The following is a 19,967-nucleotide window of genomic DNA, read 5'->3' as shown; positions in this document are numbered from 1 at the left end:
AAACCTTCTATCTACACAGTAATGCAGTATATGTCAACTTGTTTGTGTTACTTTATATTTAAAAGTAATGTGTGGGTTTTCTTCTACAGCTGACTGATGTATGCACAGAGAAAACAAGAAGGCAACTACGTAATATGGCCCAAACATCGCCGACACGAAAGAGCAGATGTCGGAGAGCTCTGAAAATGCAACGGTGTCTAGAAGCCCGTCAGGTCAACAACTGGGAATGAAGGAAACTTCTCAATGTGAACATTTCCGTAATTAATCCCAGAGCGCCGGGGAATCTAGAGAAATGAAAGGCTTCTTATCAGTTAAAAAAGCGAACAGGTAAACGTGAGGCCCAAAGCAAGTGATCATCAGAAGAAACTGATCATTCAAAAGCCACAGACCAATCATTTACAAAATAATGCAAATGGTAGAAAAATGTATCCTTGGACTTCATCTGGCGAAGCAATCCTTATCAAGCTTGAATTTAATAACTGATTAAAAACATATTTAATAGAAGGGCAACATTGTCTTAAATGCAAATCGGACTAATGCATAAATGTTTACAGTTTAATTTAAATTTCTCCAAGAGAAGGTAAAATGTATGCTCATTAAAGGGACTCTCTTTAACATAATACAATTTTACAGAACAATTCTATCAGAGCAGATTATTGGACACTATTTAAACATGTCCTGACTCTGGAATGAGGTAGTTTGCTATGGATTTCGTGCAATACAAAACCCAACTTGGAGAAATTAACCCTCTAAAAGAATCTTACCAGTGCACTGAATGTCAGAAAACCTTCAGTTGGAAAAACAGTCTAACTCGACATGAAAGAACACACACTGGCGAAAAACCTTATCAGTGCACTGAATGTCAGAAAAGCTTCAGTTGGAAATGCAATCTAACTCAACATGAGAGGACCCACACAGGAGAAAAACCATATCAGTGCACCGAATGTCAGAAATGCTTCAGTTGTAAAAGTAGTCTAAATACTCATCAGAGGATCCATACAGGAGAAAAACCTTATCAGTGTTCTGAATGCCAGAAATGCTTCACTGAAGGAAATTCTTTGATTCAACATGTAAGAACTCATACAGGAGAAAGGCGTTATCAGTGTACAGAATGTCAAAAAAGCTTCATTAACAAAATCAATCTCATTAAACATGAGATGATCCACACAGGAGAAAAACCATTTCAGTGCACAGAATGTCAGAAAAGCTTCCGACAGAAAACTAGCTTAATTGAACATGAAAAAACACATACAGGAGAAAAACCATATCCGTGCAGTGAATGTCAGACAAACTTCAGTTGTAAAGGCAGTCTAACTAAACACAAGAGGACCCACACAGGAGAGAAACCTTTTCAGTGCACTGAATGTCGAAAAAGCTTCAGTCAGAAAACTAACTTAACTCGACATGAAAAAACCCACACAGGAGAAAAACCTTATCAGTGCCCTGAATGCCAGAAAAGATTCAGTTGGAAAACCACTCTGGCCCACCATGTAAAAGGCCACACCAAACCAAAACCTTATCAGTGCACCGAATGCCAGAAAAGATACAGTTGGAAAACCACTCTTACCCAACATAAAAAATCCCACACAGGAGAAAAACCTTCTTAGAGCACACTAAGGGCCTCATCAGGAATTGGGCGGTATTACCGCCGGGGCTATTAGCGTTAGGGGCAAACCCTCCAGCGCTATTGGCGCCGGATCACAGGTTTGGCAGAACAGTAAGTCCCCATTCCCCGTTGGGCCCAATAGGGAATTTTCTGCGCTATTACCGCCGGTGGTATTACCGCTGGTGGTAATAGCACCGAAAATCAGCAAAATCGCAGCGTATTTGCTCCCAGCTCAGAGGGGTAAATCTGCCAATCCTGTGATTTGCCGGACCCTTAAATGTGGCGGTAATAGCGTTACTGCCAAACTCGTGATGAGGCAGTAAATGTCAAAAGTGCTTCATTAAGAGAAGTCATCTAACTTGGCATGAAAGGCCCCACACAGGATATTCACCAGGGAACAGTGCACAGGGAGACATCTCAGCAGGGTCTCACAAACCATAATCGGAATACAGGATATGCTTCAGGGAGGTAGCAGATAGGATACTTTATCCCTAACAGCTCCGCAGTTAATCATTAAAGACCAAAGGTATGATCCTTCAAAACACATGGACATGAGGCATACCATACATTCCTTGCCCAAAATAGGATTATTATCCAAGTAAAACTGCTTAAGAAGACTCATCTTGCAACCTATTCAGCTGGACCTTCCAACACAAGTGTTGTTGATTTTAAGAAAAGAAAAAACATTTTCCAGATGAAATTGAAAGGAGAAGGCCCCATTGAAAGCTTTTCAATGAATGGTGCATTTCATTGAAGCTTCAATCAACAGCTGTAAAAAAGGCCTTACGGCATCTATGAAGTGGTTAATTAACTTAATTTGGACCTATCGGAGCTCTAGAGGACAGTGCTACTTGAGTGTAAAATACATCAAACAGCCTCATGCTAAAAGCAGCGCCAGAAAATAATGAAAAACAATTAAGGGCAGACTTCTCTAAGACATTAGAGGGAGATTAAAAATCCTTTTTCAGTTTGTAAGCTAAAATCAGACTTGAAATGTCATGTTTAAGATACTCCGCAAATGATATCCTGTTGGAATCCAAAAGGGCGACCATTTTCAGCTGGCATGGCCTTGTGTTACTGTTTATTAGAATTCTTCAACTGAGGTCCATTCTAAAGGCAAAAGAAAATGTGCAGTAGAAAGGCGATTAACATTGTTTTCCGAGTTCATTTAAAACCACATGTGGAGACTGGCCACGCGTATTAAGGCAAGCAGGCTATTTATATTCACACTGGCATGTTTTAGCTGTGCTCTGCACGATTCCCTTTCTATTTGCATTCATCACTTGTATTGTTTACTGTCATGCTAAAATTGTATATTTGTAAACTAGAGTACTGTGGTGGTTGACATTAATGATGCGGCACGCAGGGGCACTCATATCAAGGTTGCTTCTTGGCTCCAGTCAGCTCCTGTACTGATTGACATTGTATGAATATTCCATATCCCGGCTTCCTGCAATTTTAGAATTCCAGTTAACTAGCCATTCTCTGTCATCTGTAGAGTTATAAAGACAGCTGAGTGTGTGTGTGGAGGCATATGGAGAGACAAGGCAGAGTTAAACAAATATTTAAAAATGCACAACACCACCCACCAGACCCAACACACATCTTAGGCACGTTATATATTTATCTATCAAGTAGAGCGTGACTTTTTGTGTTACTTTTCTTACTACTCAGTTGGGTGTTTCCTGATGTTTTCCTTTTAAAAAGAAAGCAAACACCACACTGTTTGTTCTCACATTTTGTTAACCACATTCAAAGAAGCAAATGTGGAGTGAAATTGAAATAATGTCTAGAAATGTAATTTTCATCTGTAAAATAAGTGTCTTAAGAATTGGTTACAAAGATATCAATAAATGTACAGAAATGTCAAAATGCAATAATTATAAATGTATAATTATTTACAGCACTGCCGATTCCAGATATCATCTATCAGCAAAATGGCTATGATTAAAATGAATTTAAGGATTTTTTTGTATCATTATCCTTCTTAAAACTGTGCCTTCTTTAAGAGCTGGGAGGTGCCCCAAATAGTTAGCGTTGTTTCCAACTAAGAGCAAATAAGCAACGCTTGCCTCCCAGACCCAACATTGAAAATCTTAGAAATTGGGAAAACATATTTTGCCCTCAGCGGGCAAAATAAGATAAAGTGCTGAATATCTTCGTCTTGGCCCATACATAGTTTAAACCGCTTTCTACTTCGGTTTTCCCATTTGCTTACAAAGTTTCCTTAGGGTAGGATCTTCAAACGGAATTTGAGAAACGGCAATCTTGCTTTGTTATCTTCTAGCAAAGAAAGGTAAGGTTCTTGAATCAGTAATTATCGGCATAGTCGCTAACTTGCATGATAGAAACCACCCTCGTATGACTTTTTTTTACAATTGCTTTACTTGGGAGATTACAATTCCGTTTTACTAAAATAGGGAGATTACAATTCCGATTTACTAAAACAGGGAGATTACAATTCCGATTTACTAAAACAGAGTCCCAGATTTGATCCAGACCAAAGTCCTTTGCTAAATTGCAGCTCTGTGTGAACCAAGGGAGGTTGTGGGAACCCAGTTGTGAGAGAAGGGCTCGCAAGCTTCCCTATAAACTCCTATGCTATCACAAGTCCATAGTTGGACCCAAAATAGTAAGGGGCTTAATCCAGATCCATATGTTACACCATGCTTTCAAAGCTCCAGCATCACAGGGATATTGGCAGTACTCATTGGGAGATTGATAAATGTTTTTAATATTTTGAATTCACTCTTAAGATTACTATGCCCCCAGATTTATGCACAATATAAGGCTAGAGTGTGTGCTTTGGCCCTATAAATCTCAAATGTTTGGATGGTAAAAATGTTTATCACTCCTCCATGTTTTATCGATGTCATTTCACTTGTAATTTGCTTGGCCCATGAGCCCTTTTTGTCTGTCCTCTTACCCAAGTAATCTTAATGATCTGCCCATTCTAGCTTGGTGTTTTAAATCTGAATGTTGATGTTTTTTATCAATTATTTTTTTGGGGCCAAATTATGTGCTTGCTTTTAGTAGTATTTATTTTGAGACCCATTATTGTACAATGGGAATCCAAGCACGCCAGAGCATGTTGAAGTCCTTTGGGGGTCTTACTGATGCGAACTGCATAATCTGTGTATAGTAGGATGGCAATTGCTTCCTTTCCCAAAGGGGGAGGGCATGCATCCTAAGGGGACTCTGACATTCTGCCAAGATGTTTATGTATGAACAAAGCAGGAGTGGTGCTTGAACTCGCCCCTGCCTAACCTCTTTCGTAACTGGAAAAAAAGATGTTCTTTCTCCTCCCATACCATATCTCACCTGAGCATAATTGTCACTATATAAACTCACAATTGCAGATAGCAAATTAGGTGGCAAACGTAATTTGTAAAGTGAATGCCATCGCTTACTCCTTGTTACCGCATTAAATGAGGTCTACAGATCCACGAAGATCAAGTATAAAGGTTGTCATGTAGGAGAATAAACATTTAGTGGTGTAGAAACAACTGAAATCATTATGCATTTTACTTATATCCATTACAAACCATGCCTGCAAGTCATAAATTAAACACACAGTAACATTTGTATGGAGATTAAGTGTAACCAAGTAAATACGTTGATATATGCATCATCATTAAAATGGTGGCAAAGAAAGCCCACACTCTTGCACAAATAATTTCCTGTAGATTAGGGCCTACAAATTAATCATTTATTAATGGAAAACATTAACATTCACTCAGTGTCAAGTCCCACCAAAGTGCAGGCACAATAAATAAAGAACACTCACTAAATATGTATAGGCTCACACATATACAATGAATAATTACATACAAGTGATGTTAGCTGGTCAGGGCTTATAGCCTGTTGAGCCGTGTGTTCATTATGGATAATGAGCGATTGTCTTATAGTAAAGAGCAAAGTACAGCGCTCATTAGTGGTCCATCATATTTTGTGAATCTAGATATAGAAGGTAGCCATGACTCCAAAGTTAGTACTGAAAGTCTTTTACGATTGAGAAAGAAGCAATTCAGAACCGAAAACCACAGCCATTTACTTAAAGAATACCTTAAAGGTAATATCCCCCTGGGTATGCAGGTTAAAAATTAACTGTGTCTTTTTTGGATAACACAGAATACAAGGTCTCATTCAGTCGTGTAGGGATTTATTAGTCCTTACCATCACTACCGCGCAGTCAGAAAGTAGGAAAATTGATATTGAAAAACCTGAATTAAGTCTGATCCACTTATTCCTGACATTAAAGATAAGCATTTGGCTAATTTCAAAAGGGAAAATGTATATCCTTAACTGGCAGATGATTATCAATCTCAACCGAGATGGTATCCACCAAGTTCCAATAGGCCTTATCAATATGTATACATTTTTTAAACTGCTTCCTCGTCTAATTCAGAGCAAGAATTTGAAGGTCCATCAAACTCGAATGCTGATCAATTTTATACTCCCTTTCGTCCTCCTTTTCCAGACAGAGAGGTCGCAGACAAGACCGAACCAGAGGAGTTCAACCATCTTACCAGAATGATCATAAGGACATTGTCGATCCACATCGTGAATTCAACACACGGAGGCAAGCGTACCTCAGATAGATAACCTTTACCGTTGTCCTTCAGTATTTTTTTTGACCCCTCCACAATTATATGAAGCTGAAATTTCTGTTCTAACAAAGGTTTATCGTTTGTTCCCAGTCAAACTTCGTCTAATATGCAGTTGGAGACTGAAATCCACCAAATTTCTTTGGGAAATTAGGCTTGTATTATTTTTGGGAGACTCTGATTCCATTGAGTCAACAATCACCTCTTTTCGAGCGAAATCCACCTTTATTCCTACTTCTAAAGATTTACCAAAGATTTATCCATCATAACCAAAGGGGTCACCAACATTTTACAAACCAAAAGCTACGTTAAATTTAATTGAACTAAAAGGGAACACTGAGCGTTATGTAAAACTGAAAAAGGAGTCTGTCATTATAGGTAAGCCAGCCGACAAAGGTGGCGTGTTGTGTCTTGTTGTGGTGTGTGTGCCCCTGAATGTTCTATGGATGTTAGTTGGTGGGTGAGACTCTGTGAGTTTGGGAGCCGGTGGATGTTTCCTGTACCTTCTTTTTTAATTACCTTGGACTTACCTTATGTTATCACCTTGTCAACCTGGAACTGAAGTAAAGAGTTCACTTCGCCACCTGTGGTGTCAGAGTCATCCCTCAAATCTTTACATGGAGGTATTGTTATTCAGTTTTCTTCACACTACAATACAGAGGCGTTGAGACAATTGACTAATGTTAATAATTATGTTGTCCTTCCGAAAGATACTACTTTGGAAATCAATAGTCTGATACGGTGGATTACTGATGCTGCTTATCAGGATGGCATTTTGAATTTGCATGAATATTCGTTTCTGAATCCTAAGTACCCCAGAACTCCTGTTTTTTTTAAATTTATTACCCAAGGTGCACAAATCAATTTCTTCTCTATGGGGTCCACCCATTGTATCTGCTTGTGGGTCCGTATTAGAACCAATTTTTTCCATTGCTGCTATCTCGTACATTCATGACTCACGAGATGTTATCAACTTAGTCGAAAATACCAACTTTGATGGCAAATCGGATTGGTTAGTCTTGTTGGACATTGAGTCACTATATACAAACATACCTCAAGATGAAGCCATTCGGGTGATCTCCAACTGTCTAGACAAGCGTGAGGTCCCACACCAGGTACCCACCAACCGGATTGTGAATTTAGCTAGTATTGCCCTTACAAAAACATTTTTCTTATACCAAATACTTTTTACAAACTGATGCATGGAACTTCCCTCGGCAGCCTTTTCTCCCGATCTGGCCAATCTGTTCATTGAAGATTTTGAGAACAAATATATTTGGTCTTCTGCCAACCCTTTTAATACACCGATAAAGTTACATTGATGACATTTTAATAGTTTGGCAGAATGATTAATCTATCTTGTCCGATTGTGTCATGTGGATTAACTCACTATATCCAATTCGAAGATTCTCAATGATCTCCAGTCAAACTGAAATTGCCTTTTTGGATCTTTTGGCTCTTTGGAAGTTACTCTTTTTAATGAGCCCACAGATCGAGACACCATGCTACACTACATAAGCCAACATCCTGCGAGTCTTAAAAGGAATGTTCCCTTTTTATCCGCTTTTGAGGGTTCACAGAAATTGTGCCCGCATTAGACACATTCTATTATCAAGTGTCCATCATGAAAACATTTCTTTTGGTACGTGGATACCTGAGAAAACTACTCAATCGATAGATTACAAAGGTCCGATTCTTCTCTAGGGAACATTTACTTGAGTCAAAAATCAAAGTGCTTACCCAACGATTGGTTTGTGTTACTACTTTTTGTCACTAACTTAATTCTGCGCAACTGGCACATTTTACAGGCGTGACACTGAATTAGAAAAACCGCTGTTTGCATTTAAAAAGGGGAAGAACCTGTAACAATTGCGAGTATGGGTGCAAAGAAAAAAACAGAAACCAGATCAGATACCAGGTCCCTGTTAAGTTTACCACCAGTGAGAGGGCATTATAGCTGTGGAGCCTGTCCTGCATGTCCTTCTACAGTGCAGACGAATGAGTTCCATGCTCTAGGGAAGAATTGACCTCAAATGCAATTTACCAACTGCAAACGTACTAATGTGATTTATGTAATTAAGTGCCTGTGTGTAAAACTATATGTGGGTAAAACAAAGAGACTAGTGCACATTACGATAATTGAACATAAATCTTGTATACAGCAGCAGGTCAGTACAGCACCATTGGTCTCTCACTTTGATACTCTTGTACACACCCATGAAGAGTTTACATGGTGCGTGGTAGTAGAAATGGAACTTGACAAGAAATCGGGCTCTATTGATGATTTGCACTCTAAGCGTGTTCAACATTGGATTTACACACTCACTTTTCCAGTCTTAATGATCAGTTAGACTGGAATGTGCTGTGATAGGGTCTTTACCTATAGTTGCAGTTCCTCAAGCATTGTACCTTTTGTGACAGACTGTGAAGCTGCATAGCACAGTGCATTTTCCACTTTCTAATGTGTCACACTGATAATGGTCATTTCCAAAGAATATGTATTTCTTGAAACCACATGAAGTTATTCTCTGTAAATATATTTTTTCTATGTGTTGGGCATTATCAATGGGTGTGCCATTATTCTTGCTACAATGTGTACTATCAGGCCGATTCATGGAAATAATGTGCGCAGAAAAACCGCCGCACGCGTGCGAAAACGTGCGATTCGCAGTGCCACAGAAAAAAATCGCAGAATATCGCACAGAAAACAGCGCACATCCATTCATGGAAGCACGGGCACGAGCAAAATGTGGGATGTGCGCTGAAAAAGTGCGCGCCGCATGCTAGCGCACATGTCATCTAACGCTGTGCGATAAAGCCACAGCGAATTCGCACATAGCGCGGCGCACATCCCAAAAATAGGCGGAAAACGGGGCGTGACACGCGGAATGGGGAACAACTCGTGAAAATGTGGGCGTCACAGGGGAGGACCAGGAGGCAAGTGCGCGGAACGCCCAGACGCTCGCCTACAACAGGCATTCATGGAATCGAATCGGGTAAAACAGCGCACGGCCAAAGACGCGCACAGGCCCATACCCGTACGCCACAGAAAGCAGGCGGTAGCGTCCCAATACATGTGCGCCAGAATGTGCGCTTAAAAAATACCGTATACACAGCTCAGCGAGTGTGCCTGGGGGAGCGTGTGCGTGCATTTCAGGTGTGCGCGCGAAGTCATACACGCGTTTTGGCTGGGTGCGTGTACATCATGGGTGCGCGAGAGGTTTCACACGCGTTTTGGCCGGGTGCGTGTATTCCAGTGGTGCGCGAGAAATTTTACACGCGTTTTGGCTGGGTGCGTGTATTTCAGGGGTGCGCGAGAAGTTTCACACGCGTCTTGGCTGGGTGCGTGTATTCCAGGAGTGCGCGAGAAGTTTTACATGCGTTTTGGCTGGGTGCGTGTATTTCAGGGGTGCGCGAGAAGTTTCACACGCGTTTTGGCTGGGTGCGTGTATTCCAGGGGTGCGCGGGAAGTTTTACACACGTTTTGGCTGGGTGCGTGTATTTCAGGGGTGCGCGAGAAGTTTCACACGCGTTTTGGCTGGGTGCGTGTATTCCAGGGGTGCGCGAGATGTCTCACACGCGTTTTGGCTGGGTGCGTGTATTTCAGGGGTGCGTTAGAAGTTTCACATGCGTTTTGGCTGGGTGCGTGTATTCCAGGGGTGCGCGAGAAGTTTTACACGCGTTTTGGCTGGGTGCGTGTATTTCAGGGGTGCGCGAGAAGTTTTACACGCGTTTTGGCTGGGTGCGTGTATTTCAGGGGTGCGCGAGAAGTTTCACACGCGTTTTGGCTGGGTGCGTGTATTCCAGGGGTGCGCAAGAAGTTTCACACGCGTTTTGGCTGGGTGCGTGTATTTCAGGGGTGCGCGAGAAGTTTTACACGCGTCACAGGGGAGGACGCCCAGACGCTCGCCTACAACAGGCATTCATGGAATCGAATCGGGTAAAACAGCGCACGGCCAAAGACGCGCACAGGCCCATACCCGTACGCCACAGAAAGCAGGCGGTAGCGTCCCAATACATGTGCGCCAGAATGTGCGCTTAAAAAATACCGTATACACAGCTCAGCGAGTGTGCCTGGGGGAGCGTGTGCGTGCATTTCAGGTGTGCGCGCGAAGTCATACACGCGTTTTGGCTGGGTGCGTGTACATCATGGGTGCGCGAGAGGTTTCACACGCGTTTTGGCTGGGTGCGTGTATTCCAGGGGTGCGCGAGAAATTTTACACGCGTTTTGGCTGGGTGCGTGTATTTCAGGGGTGCGCGAGAAGTTTCACACGCGTCTTGGCTGGGTGCGTGTATTCCAGGAGTGCGCGAGAAGTTTTACATGCGTTTTGGCTGGGTGCGTGTATTTCAGGGGTGCGCGAGAAGTTTCAGACGCGTTTTGGCTGGGTGCGTGTATTCCAGGGGTGCGCGGGAAGTTTTACACGCGTTTTGGCTGGGTGCGTGTATTTCAGGGGTGCGCGAGAAGTTTCACACGCCTTTTGGCTGGGTGCGTGTATTCCAGGGGTGCGCGAGATGTCTCACACGCGTTTTGGCTGGGTGCGTGTATTTCAGGGGTGCGTGAGAAGTTTCACATGTGTTTTGGCTGGGTGCGTGTATTCCAGGGGTGCGCGAGAAGTTTTACACGCGTTTTGGCTGGGTGCGTGTATTTCAGGGGTGCGCGAGAAGTTTTACACGCGTTTTGACTGGGTGCGTGTATTCCAGGGGTGCGCGAGAAGTTTCACACGCGTTTTGGCTGGGTGCGTGTATTTCAGGGGTGCGCGAGAAGTTTCACACGCGTTTTGGCTGGGTGCGTGTATTCCAGGGGTGCGCGGGAAGTTTTACACGCGTTTTGGCTGGGTGCGTGTACTTCAGGGGTGCGCGAGAAGTTTCACACGCGTTTTGGCTGGGTGCGTGTATTCCAGGGGTGCGCGAGAAGTTCTACACGCGTTTTGGCTGGGTGTGTGTATATCAGGGGTGCGCGAGAAGTTTCACACGCGTTTTGGCTGGGTGCGTGTATTTCAGGGTGCAGGGGAAGTTACACACGCGATTCCAGCAGGGTACGTGTATTACAGGGGTGCGCGGGGACCACCACACGTGAATTGCACGTGTGGGCCCTCCCAGGTGTTCCCTCTACACCCTCCATGGCCCCTGCAGGTGGCTCACACCACAGGGGCCTACCCTGCACATGTCCTACAGGCACCCCATCCACCATGGTCATGCCCCCCAGCCAACCCACATGTCAACTTGCACTACTGGCCACCAACGCATGTCCCCCTGCACCCCCAGCCACCAGGGGCAGCCTCCACCAGGCCCCCACCCATGTCTCCCACCCCCCACCCCCCAGCAGTGCAGGGGCAGCCTCCACCAGGCCCCCACCCATGTCTCCCAGCACCCCCAGCCACCAGGGGCAGCCTCCACCAGGCCCCCACCCATGTCTCCCACCACCCCCACTCCCCAGGGGCAGCCTCCACCAGGCCCCCACCCATGTCTCCCACCACCCCCACCCCCCCAGTCACCAGGGGCAGCCTCCACCAGGCCCCCACCCATGTCGCCCACCACCCCCACCCCCCACTCCCCAGGGGCAGTCTCCAGCAGGCCCCCACCCATGTCTCCCACCACCCCCACCCCCCACTCCCCAGGGGCAGTCTCCAGCAGGCCCCCACCCATGTCTCCCCCACCCCCCACTCCCCAGGGGCAGCCTCCACCAGGCCCCCACCCATGTCGCCCACCACCCCCACCCCCCCAGTCACCAGGGGCAGCCTCCACCAGGCCCCCACCCATGTCTCCCACCACCCCCACCCCCCAGTCACCGGGGGCAGCCTCCACCAGGCCCCCACCCATGTCTCCCACCCCCCAGCAGTGCAGGGGCAGCCTCCACCAGGCCCCCACCCATGTCTCCCACCAGCTCGCACGCTAAGGGCCTTTCCTCGAATTACACGCAGACGTGCAGGATTTTCACGTGCCAAATCACTCCGTATCAAGCTGGCCACGCGTAAGCACACGGAAGACCACGCTCCTGCCCAGAAGGCCAAATTACTGCCCCCCAGAGCCCCGAGCACGCTCCCACCTGCCATCTGCTGCTGCCTGACTGACTGCCTGCTGCCCACGTGCCCTGCCATTTGCTGCCTGCACATCAGCCAGGGGTGCAGTTGCTGTGACCACCCCTGCTGGTACCAAAGACTCCCGACTGGAGTACCATCTTGCTCCACAGCCCAGCCCCAGGACCCACTTGCCCACCCACTCCTGCCTCTGGGGTTGCCATGTCGGGCCCACCACCATCTGGCAGCACTGGCAACCCCCAGCCAAAGAGGCAGAGGGGCACCAGCTTCAGTGCCACCGAAGTTGGTGTCCTGGTGGAGCATGTCCTGGGGCATTATGATGCCCTCTTCGGACCAAGACGCGCCGACAGGGAAGGACGGGATAGGATCTGGGCGGACATCGTGACTGCCATCAACGAGGAGGGGGTGGCAGTCCGAAGATTCCATCATGTGAAGAAGCGCTGGGATGATTTGAGGTCCAGGACCCTCATGAAGGCCCGGCGCCTCGTGGAGGGGGGCCGGGGCAGCATCAGTCCCATCCAGCTGAGGGTCCTGGAACGTATAGACCCAGCGCTCCACGCCCAGATCCTTCGGAGGCAGGCCCGTCTCGAGTTGAGCGGTAAGTGGTCAAGCATTGATGTGTGAGACAGGGCATGTTGCAGTGTGCTGGTTGTCTGATACTTGCCTGTATGTGTGACATAGGCCATGTACGTATGTGTGTATGCTGGGACATAATGGTCATGCATGTGAGACCAGTAATGTGTGAACCACATGGTTGGTGCATGTGTTCAACAGCAACATGGGGAGCTCTATGCAGAATGGACACATGTAAGCAGGCCAGTCTCTGTTCCTGGACATGGGTGGGGGTGAGGGATGGGTGCTGATGGCATGTACATGTATGGTGTCCATGTCTGTGTGTCTGACCTGCGTGTCTGTGACTTGTAAATGCCATGGATGCATGACACATGTCTGTGAGAATGTTCCGAATCACTGATGCAGCCTAGTTATCCTTGTATCCACTGTGTCTGGGGTGTACGAGTCCAGATGGATGGAACTACGGTGAGGTGTGTGCATGTGATAGGCATGAGCCATGATGCATGTGAGTCTCAAGACAACATTGTATGTTTCAAGAGTCCCTCGGACATGTATGCTAATGTCCATAGCATGCGCCATGCCTGTTACTGCATGTGTTTTGCCTGCACTGACCCATGTGTTGTGGAGGGACATGTTGGAAGTGATGTATGACAGTGCCACTCATCTGCTATTGCTTCCGGTCTAGGGAACCATTGTACAGTACCCTGATGCTTGTGTTCTATGTCTCCCTCTACACAGCGCAAGGTGAAGAAGAGGGCGGAGACGGCGATGTGGAGCCAAGCGGCGGGGATGCCCCCACGGCTGCAGCGGAAGGGGTGGGTGAGCTCCCACAGGGGCTTGCAACAGCGGAACACGGCGTGGAGACATCCAGGTTGGTGGTTTCCACAGAGGAGGAGGAGGCCGTCACTGAGCCGCACATGGGGCCTCGTGGGGGCATCCCTGCTGGTGCAAGTGGTGCAGTCCAGGGCCAGGGGCAGGAGGCAGCACAGGTCGCCGTGGAGGTGCCTGTGCATGTCACTGTCCCTGTCACTGTGACTGCACCACCATGCACCAGCAGGGATGCCCCATCCCAGGCGGACACTCTGGCGACCCTCTCCTCCTCTGTGGAGACTATGCGCCAGTCGTGCTCCATGCCATGCCGTCTTCCGGCCCAGATGCCACCAGGGCCCCCTGTGGACCTGCCCCAACCAACGCAGCCAGCTCGGTGGGGATCCCATCCCTGCCACAGTCGGGAGTCGTAGGTCCAGCAACTGCACCCCAGCAGATGGAGGATGTGCAGGCAGCAGGAGGCAGGGCACAGGCACAGCAGCAGCAGCAGCAGCAGCAGGAAAGTGGGAGCCATGATGGCTCGGGGCCTTCGTCATCGGAGGGGCAGGCATTGGCCGGAGGGCAGGGGGACCCAGGACAGGATGTGTCTTCCGTGTGGCGGCGGTTGGGCCAGCGCATAGATGCGGAGCGGCAGCGGGCGGAAGAGGCGCGGCTCACCATGGTCAGGGCGGAGTTCGCCATGCGTCGGGCGTTGAGGCGGGCTGAGTGCCTCGAGGCATCTCGCAGGGAGTTGGAGGTGGGCATGGCGTCGTCCCTGCGAGACCTCGGGGCCAGGACAGAGTCCCGCCTCCAGGACGTCGACATGGAGTTCGAGGATGCCCTGGCCCACAACATCAGGAGTGAGCCGCAGGACTTGCCCGCTGCCCTTGTAAATAGTTCTTTAGTGTTGTTTCCTTTTTTTTTTTTTTTTTTTTTTGTTGCGCTTGGACAATGCACCACGTTTTTTTATATATCTTTTTATTAGGTAGTTTTTGTTAGGTTTCCTTTACTCAGTTGTGCTCATGGACACTGAATTGTTGTGTATAGTTCTACATTGGAGACTTCATTTTTTCATTTTTCATCACCATGGAGGAATAGTTTTCCATTTCTTTTTATAGTTGCTTTTGATTTGTAGGCCTGTGACTTTGGACAACATTAGTTTTGGTTTTCTTTGGATTTTGATTTCTGGTTCTGATTTATTTCACGGCCATCCAGCTTTTCTTTTTTTCATTCCCATAGTTGTTTTTTTGATTTTCATTGCTTTCATTTGTGTTTAATACATTTTTACAGTCATACTTCAATGTGTGGTGTTCTCTCATTGGTTTCATGCATGTCAAGATATGGGTTTTCACATTCACTTGCAGCCATTGTGTGTGGGTGACGGCCATGTGTTCATTGACATACTTGCCATTGGGGTTGTATCATGTAGTTGCCTTTACTATGGGGGGGTTGTAATACTTGGTGGGGTCTTTGTGCTGGGTGGGCTGGCCATAAGGGACATGATTGAGGATCGTCATGTGCTGGGGGAAGGGGCACATGGTTGGGACATGAGTGGGGGCCTGCTGGCAGGTGCACCGCACTGCTGGGGGGTGGGGGTGCTGGTGGACATGAGTGGGGGCCTGCTGGCAGGTGCCCCACACTGCTGGGGGGTGGGGGTGCAGGGGGACATGAGTGAAACATGTGTGGGGGCCTGCTGGCAGGTGCCCCACACTGCTGGGGGGTGGGGGTGCAGGGGGACATGAGTGAAACATGAGTGGGGGCCTGCTGGCAGGTGCCCCACACTGCTGGGGGGAGTGGGGGTGTAGGGGGACATGAGTGAAACATGAGTGGGGGCCTGCTGGCAGGTGCCCCGCACTGCTGGGGGGTGGGGGTGCTGGTGGACATGAGTGGGGGCCTGCTGGCAGGTGCCCCACACGGCTGGGGGGTGGGGGTGCTGGTGGACATGAGTGGGGGCCTGCTGGCAGGTGCCCCACACTGCTGGGGGGTGGGGGTGCAGGGGGACATGAGTGAAACATGAGTGGGGGCCTGCTGGCAGGTGCCCCGCACTGCTGGGGGGTGGGGGTGCTGGTGGACATGAGTGGGGGCCTGCTGGCAGGTGCCCCACACTGCTGGGGGGTGGGGGTGCAGAGGGACATGAGTGAAACATGAGTGGGGGTCTGCTGGCAGGTGCCCCGCACTGCTGGGGGGTGGGGGTGCTGGTGGACATGAGTGGGGGCCTGCTGGCAGGTGCCCCACACTGCTGGGGGGTGGGGGTGCAGGGGGACATGAGTGAAACATGTGTGGGGGCCTGCTGGCAGGTGCCCCACACTGCTGGGGGGTGGGGGTGCAGGGGGACATGGCCATGGTGTATGGGCTGCCTGCCGGACATGGCAACGGGTGCAGGGTACTCCCCTGTGGTGTGGGCTGCCTGCAGAGGCCGTGGAGGGTGTACAGGGTACACCAGGGGGGACCCACACTGCCAAATCACATGTGATACTTCTCGCGCACCCCTGAAATACACGCACCCAGCCCTAACGCGTGTAATACTTCTCGCGCACCCCTGGAATACACGCACCCAGCCCTAACGCGTGTAAAACTTCTCGCGCACCCCTGAGATACACGCACCCAGCCCTGACGCGTGTTAAACTTCACGCGCACCCCTGGAATACACGCACCCAGTCCTGACGCGTGTGAAACTTCTCGCGCACCCCTGGAATACACGCACCCAGCCCTGACACGTGTAAAACTTCTCGCGCACCCCTGAGATACACGCACCCAGCCCTAACGCGTGTGGAACTTCTCGCGCACCCCTGTAATACACGCACCCAGCCCTGACGCGTGTAAAACTTCTCGCGCACCCCTGGAATACACGCACCCAGCCCTAACGCGTGTATTACTTCTCGCGCACCCCTGATATACACGCGCCCAGGCAAATCGCGTGTAAAACTTCTCGCGCACCCCTCGAATACACGCACCCAGCCCTGACGCGTGTAAAACTTCTCACGCACCCCTGGAATACACGCACCCAGCCCTAACGCGTGTATAACTTCTCGCGCACCCCTGAAATACACGCGCCCAGGCAAATCGCGTGTAAAACTTCTCGCCCACCCCTGGAATACACGCACACAGCCCAAACGCGTGTGATACTTCTCGCGCACCCCTGGAATACACGCACCCAGCCCTAACGCGTGTATAACTTCTCGCGCACCCCTGAAATACACGCGCCCAGGCAAATCGCGTGTAAAACTTCTTCTCGTCCACCCCTGGAATACACGCACCCAGCCCAAACGCGTGTGATACTTCTCGCGTACCCCTGAAATCCACGCACCCAGGCAGATCGCGTGTTACCGCGAAACCCGTAATACACTTTCCCCCGCTTTGGCAGTCCGGTATACTGGTCAAGGTTTGGCGCAGCCCTTTGCGATGTTTTAGCGATTTTGATGGCTTTTCCTTGTGCAAGGGCGTTCTTGGGGGCGTAACTGGCGCTGCTGCAGGGTCGCTGCGCCACTCTGCGCCACGGCTTGTTTTGGAGGATTAATCCATGAATACGGTGTGCGCTGAAATGGATTTTATCGCACGCGGCTGGCGCAGACATTCGCACGGGAACACTCTGCGCCAGCCGCGTGCGATACTTTTGACTGTATTTCCATGAATCGGCCTGTATGTTTGGTAGCATAATGTCTGTGTTTGGTTCAATGTATTCAATCTTGCAGTTATTTCAGCATTCTAGGGGTTCCTTTCTTTAGGGCCAGTGAATATGACTACACAGCTATGCCATCCTGTGATTGCATGCTGGTGGAAGCCATCTATGTTGTATGTTCAGTTTTTTACTTGCCTGTGTAATCCATATGTGCCATCAATACTGGTATGTCTTTCTTCATTGTATATATGTGTGTCTATATTATTTTGTGTTATTTATTGTCCCATCATTTTGGTGGGACTTGCACTAAGTGAATTTTAATGATTTTCATAAATAAATGAAGAAGTTGTGGACACTAATCTCCAGGAAATTCGATGTGTTAGAGTGTAGTCTTTCTTTGCCACCAATTTAATGATGATGGTATCAAAGTATTTACTTGGTTACACTTACTCTCCACCCAAATGTTACTGTGTGTTTAGCTTGGTGTATTTTCCTGCCTTTCGTATTGTTTCATGGTCACTGTAGTTTTTTCAGTGCAACATATTAAGGGCCTGTTTGTCCATGACGCAGTTCATGAGTCATTGTAATCAGATCTTCCCATAGATCTTTGCACTAGCATCTCTGAGTGAACTAGCGTGGTAGTTAGTATCATTACGGTAATCCTTCTTAAAAATAGGGATGATCTCCCTGCCCTCCAAGTCTCTGGGACATGTTCCTTATTACGAATGCCATTTAAAGGTTTGTGTATAGTGGGACCCAAATTGTGGGTTCTGAAAAACATAAATTGACTGGCAACCTGTCCAACCCTGGAGCTTTATTCAGGCACTGAAAAACATGGCCCTTTCTACTTCGCTCATGGTGATCTGTAGTGATCACAAAATAATAATCGCTGCCTGGTGATACATGTGAGTGGTCAGGAATGTGAAGCGGACAAAATTGTGATGGGTTTTCAATAGATGACACTTTATTAACTTAAAAGGTTGGATAAACGCCTCACTATCCCTACCCCGATGAGGATTTCCCTGCCTAAAATATACTAAAGGAAACACTCTAACAAAAAGATTCTTTCTCTCAAACTTGAATGTACACCAACCTAACAAGGTAATATGTGGCAGTCCAATCCCCATGAATGTAATCATTTCATTCACAGGAGCCATGGTTTCTCCTTTAGATCTGGGCACATTTCCCCTTCCCCAGATGGAAGGAGGATAGCAGCTCCACAATGAGAGTAAAGGGAATCCTTTACAGAAAGTTCCACGTCTGTTCTTTGAGTTCCAATCTGAAACACACAAACGTTCCAATAATGTTCGGTTCCATGTGATAATGTCGCCTGGCAAAAACATTGTCGAAAATTGGCAGTTTTTTTGCAGCAACATTATCATATTGAACATACGGGGGAACCCCTGCAACCCCCCCCAAACCTTTTTTTATTTCAAGGGGAGCAGGGGACACCCTGGCATCCCCTGCTCCCCTTGACCCCATATATATATGGTCACCATATATAATGTCGCCATTACCTTTTCCCAGCAACGTTATGTATGGCGACCATATATATGGGGATAATATTACCAGATACCCAACGTTCTTGGTTACTCTTTGGTTCCAACAACAAGGTCTTGGCCTGGAACTGTCTGCACCAGTTCATATAACCACTTGCGTGACAATATGAAAGACTTCTGCAACATTTTATATCCCACTGACTTCAACAGTGATGATTTGTCAGGATGTCTTAATATAAATTTACATTTTAATAGTTATTCACTCTGCTTCAATGTTTCACCCACACCCCAGTACTTCAATTACTTCTGCCTGGTCCACTCACCTGCCAGGCCTACTACTGCTGCTACTACTACTACTACTACTACTACAAAGTTCTCTGCTCTGGTATTCTCTCCTGCCAGGGCTGTTAGTAGCTCAAAGTTTGGTAACCCCTATCTGTCTTTCACCTCTCTACACTTCCGGTGTTTACCCTAAGATGTTGGCTACCTGACTCCCTAGGGAACTTCTAGCTCTCCCTCTCCTATCCCTGCTTAGTAGTCTCAGGAAATGGGGAATGGTGCCTTTTTTTCGCCCAGCGTCACTCTCACTTCTTTCACTCCCTATTCTTCCTGACCCTTCACTATACTGGTCTCTTAACACAGTTCATCTCCGACCACATCACTGTACCTCCAATCTCTCACTCTGCCTTTCCACCTCAATCCTTCCATCTTACTTTCTTTCGCACACCTATTGTTACTACCACTTGTATCTGCAACTATTCTCTACCTCCGTTTCTCCTTCTCCTTCCTCTCTATCCCTCTCTCTGCTCCGCCTCCTGTTGTTCCTCCCACTCTACGTCTCCTACTGTCCTTACTCTGCTACTACCACCACCTCTCTACTACCACTGTCTTCCTCTCACTGGACCTTCAGGGATTTGGTGCCATGCTCACCGCTCTACTACTGACTATCACTCTACCAATTATGCCCTTCCCTTGCTACTAACGTCACCTATTATCTTTACTTTCAACTATTACTACTACCTCTGCCACTGCTCCTACTCCATTACTCCTCTTACTCTCCTACTCACACTCTTCACTCTCACACACAAACACTCCACCAACCCCCTCTCACCAATAGCTTCTGCACTGCTTTCGCCTCCTCTGGTCTCTTTGACGTACTTCTCCACCACCTGTCCTCGCCAAACGAACCCGCACCACACAAGTCACATGTACCATCTT

At 47.8% G+C, this 19,967-nt stretch overlaps 1 protein-coding gene across 1 annotated transcript in view; it reads left to right on the top strand.

Annotated features, from left to right (window-relative positions):
- The window catches only part of LOC138452949 (zinc finger protein 845-like), a 216,696-nt gene extending 213,123 nt beyond the window's left edge, over positions 1-3,573 (top strand). Inside the window, exon 5 of the mRNA XM_069605321.1 lies at positions 757-3,573. Within this exon, the coding sequence (XP_069461422.1) occupies positions 757-1,607 (851 nt within the window). The 3' untranslated portion in view covers positions 1,608-3,573. The remainder of the gene's footprint in view (positions 1-756) is intronic.
- Positions 3,574-19,967: the final 16,394 nt, after the last annotated feature.

The sequence above is a fragment of the Ambystoma mexicanum genome, chromosome 4p (genome assembly GCF_040938575.1).
Source record: "Ambystoma mexicanum isolate Mex_15411 chromosome 4p, UKY_AmexF1_1, whole genome shotgun sequence".
Classification (NCBI taxonomy): domain Eukaryota; kingdom Metazoa; phylum Chordata; class Amphibia; order Caudata; family Ambystomatidae; genus Ambystoma; species Ambystoma mexicanum.
The sequence above is the reverse complement of the archived record's forward strand: the minus strand, read 5'-3'. Positions and strand labels throughout refer to the sequence as shown.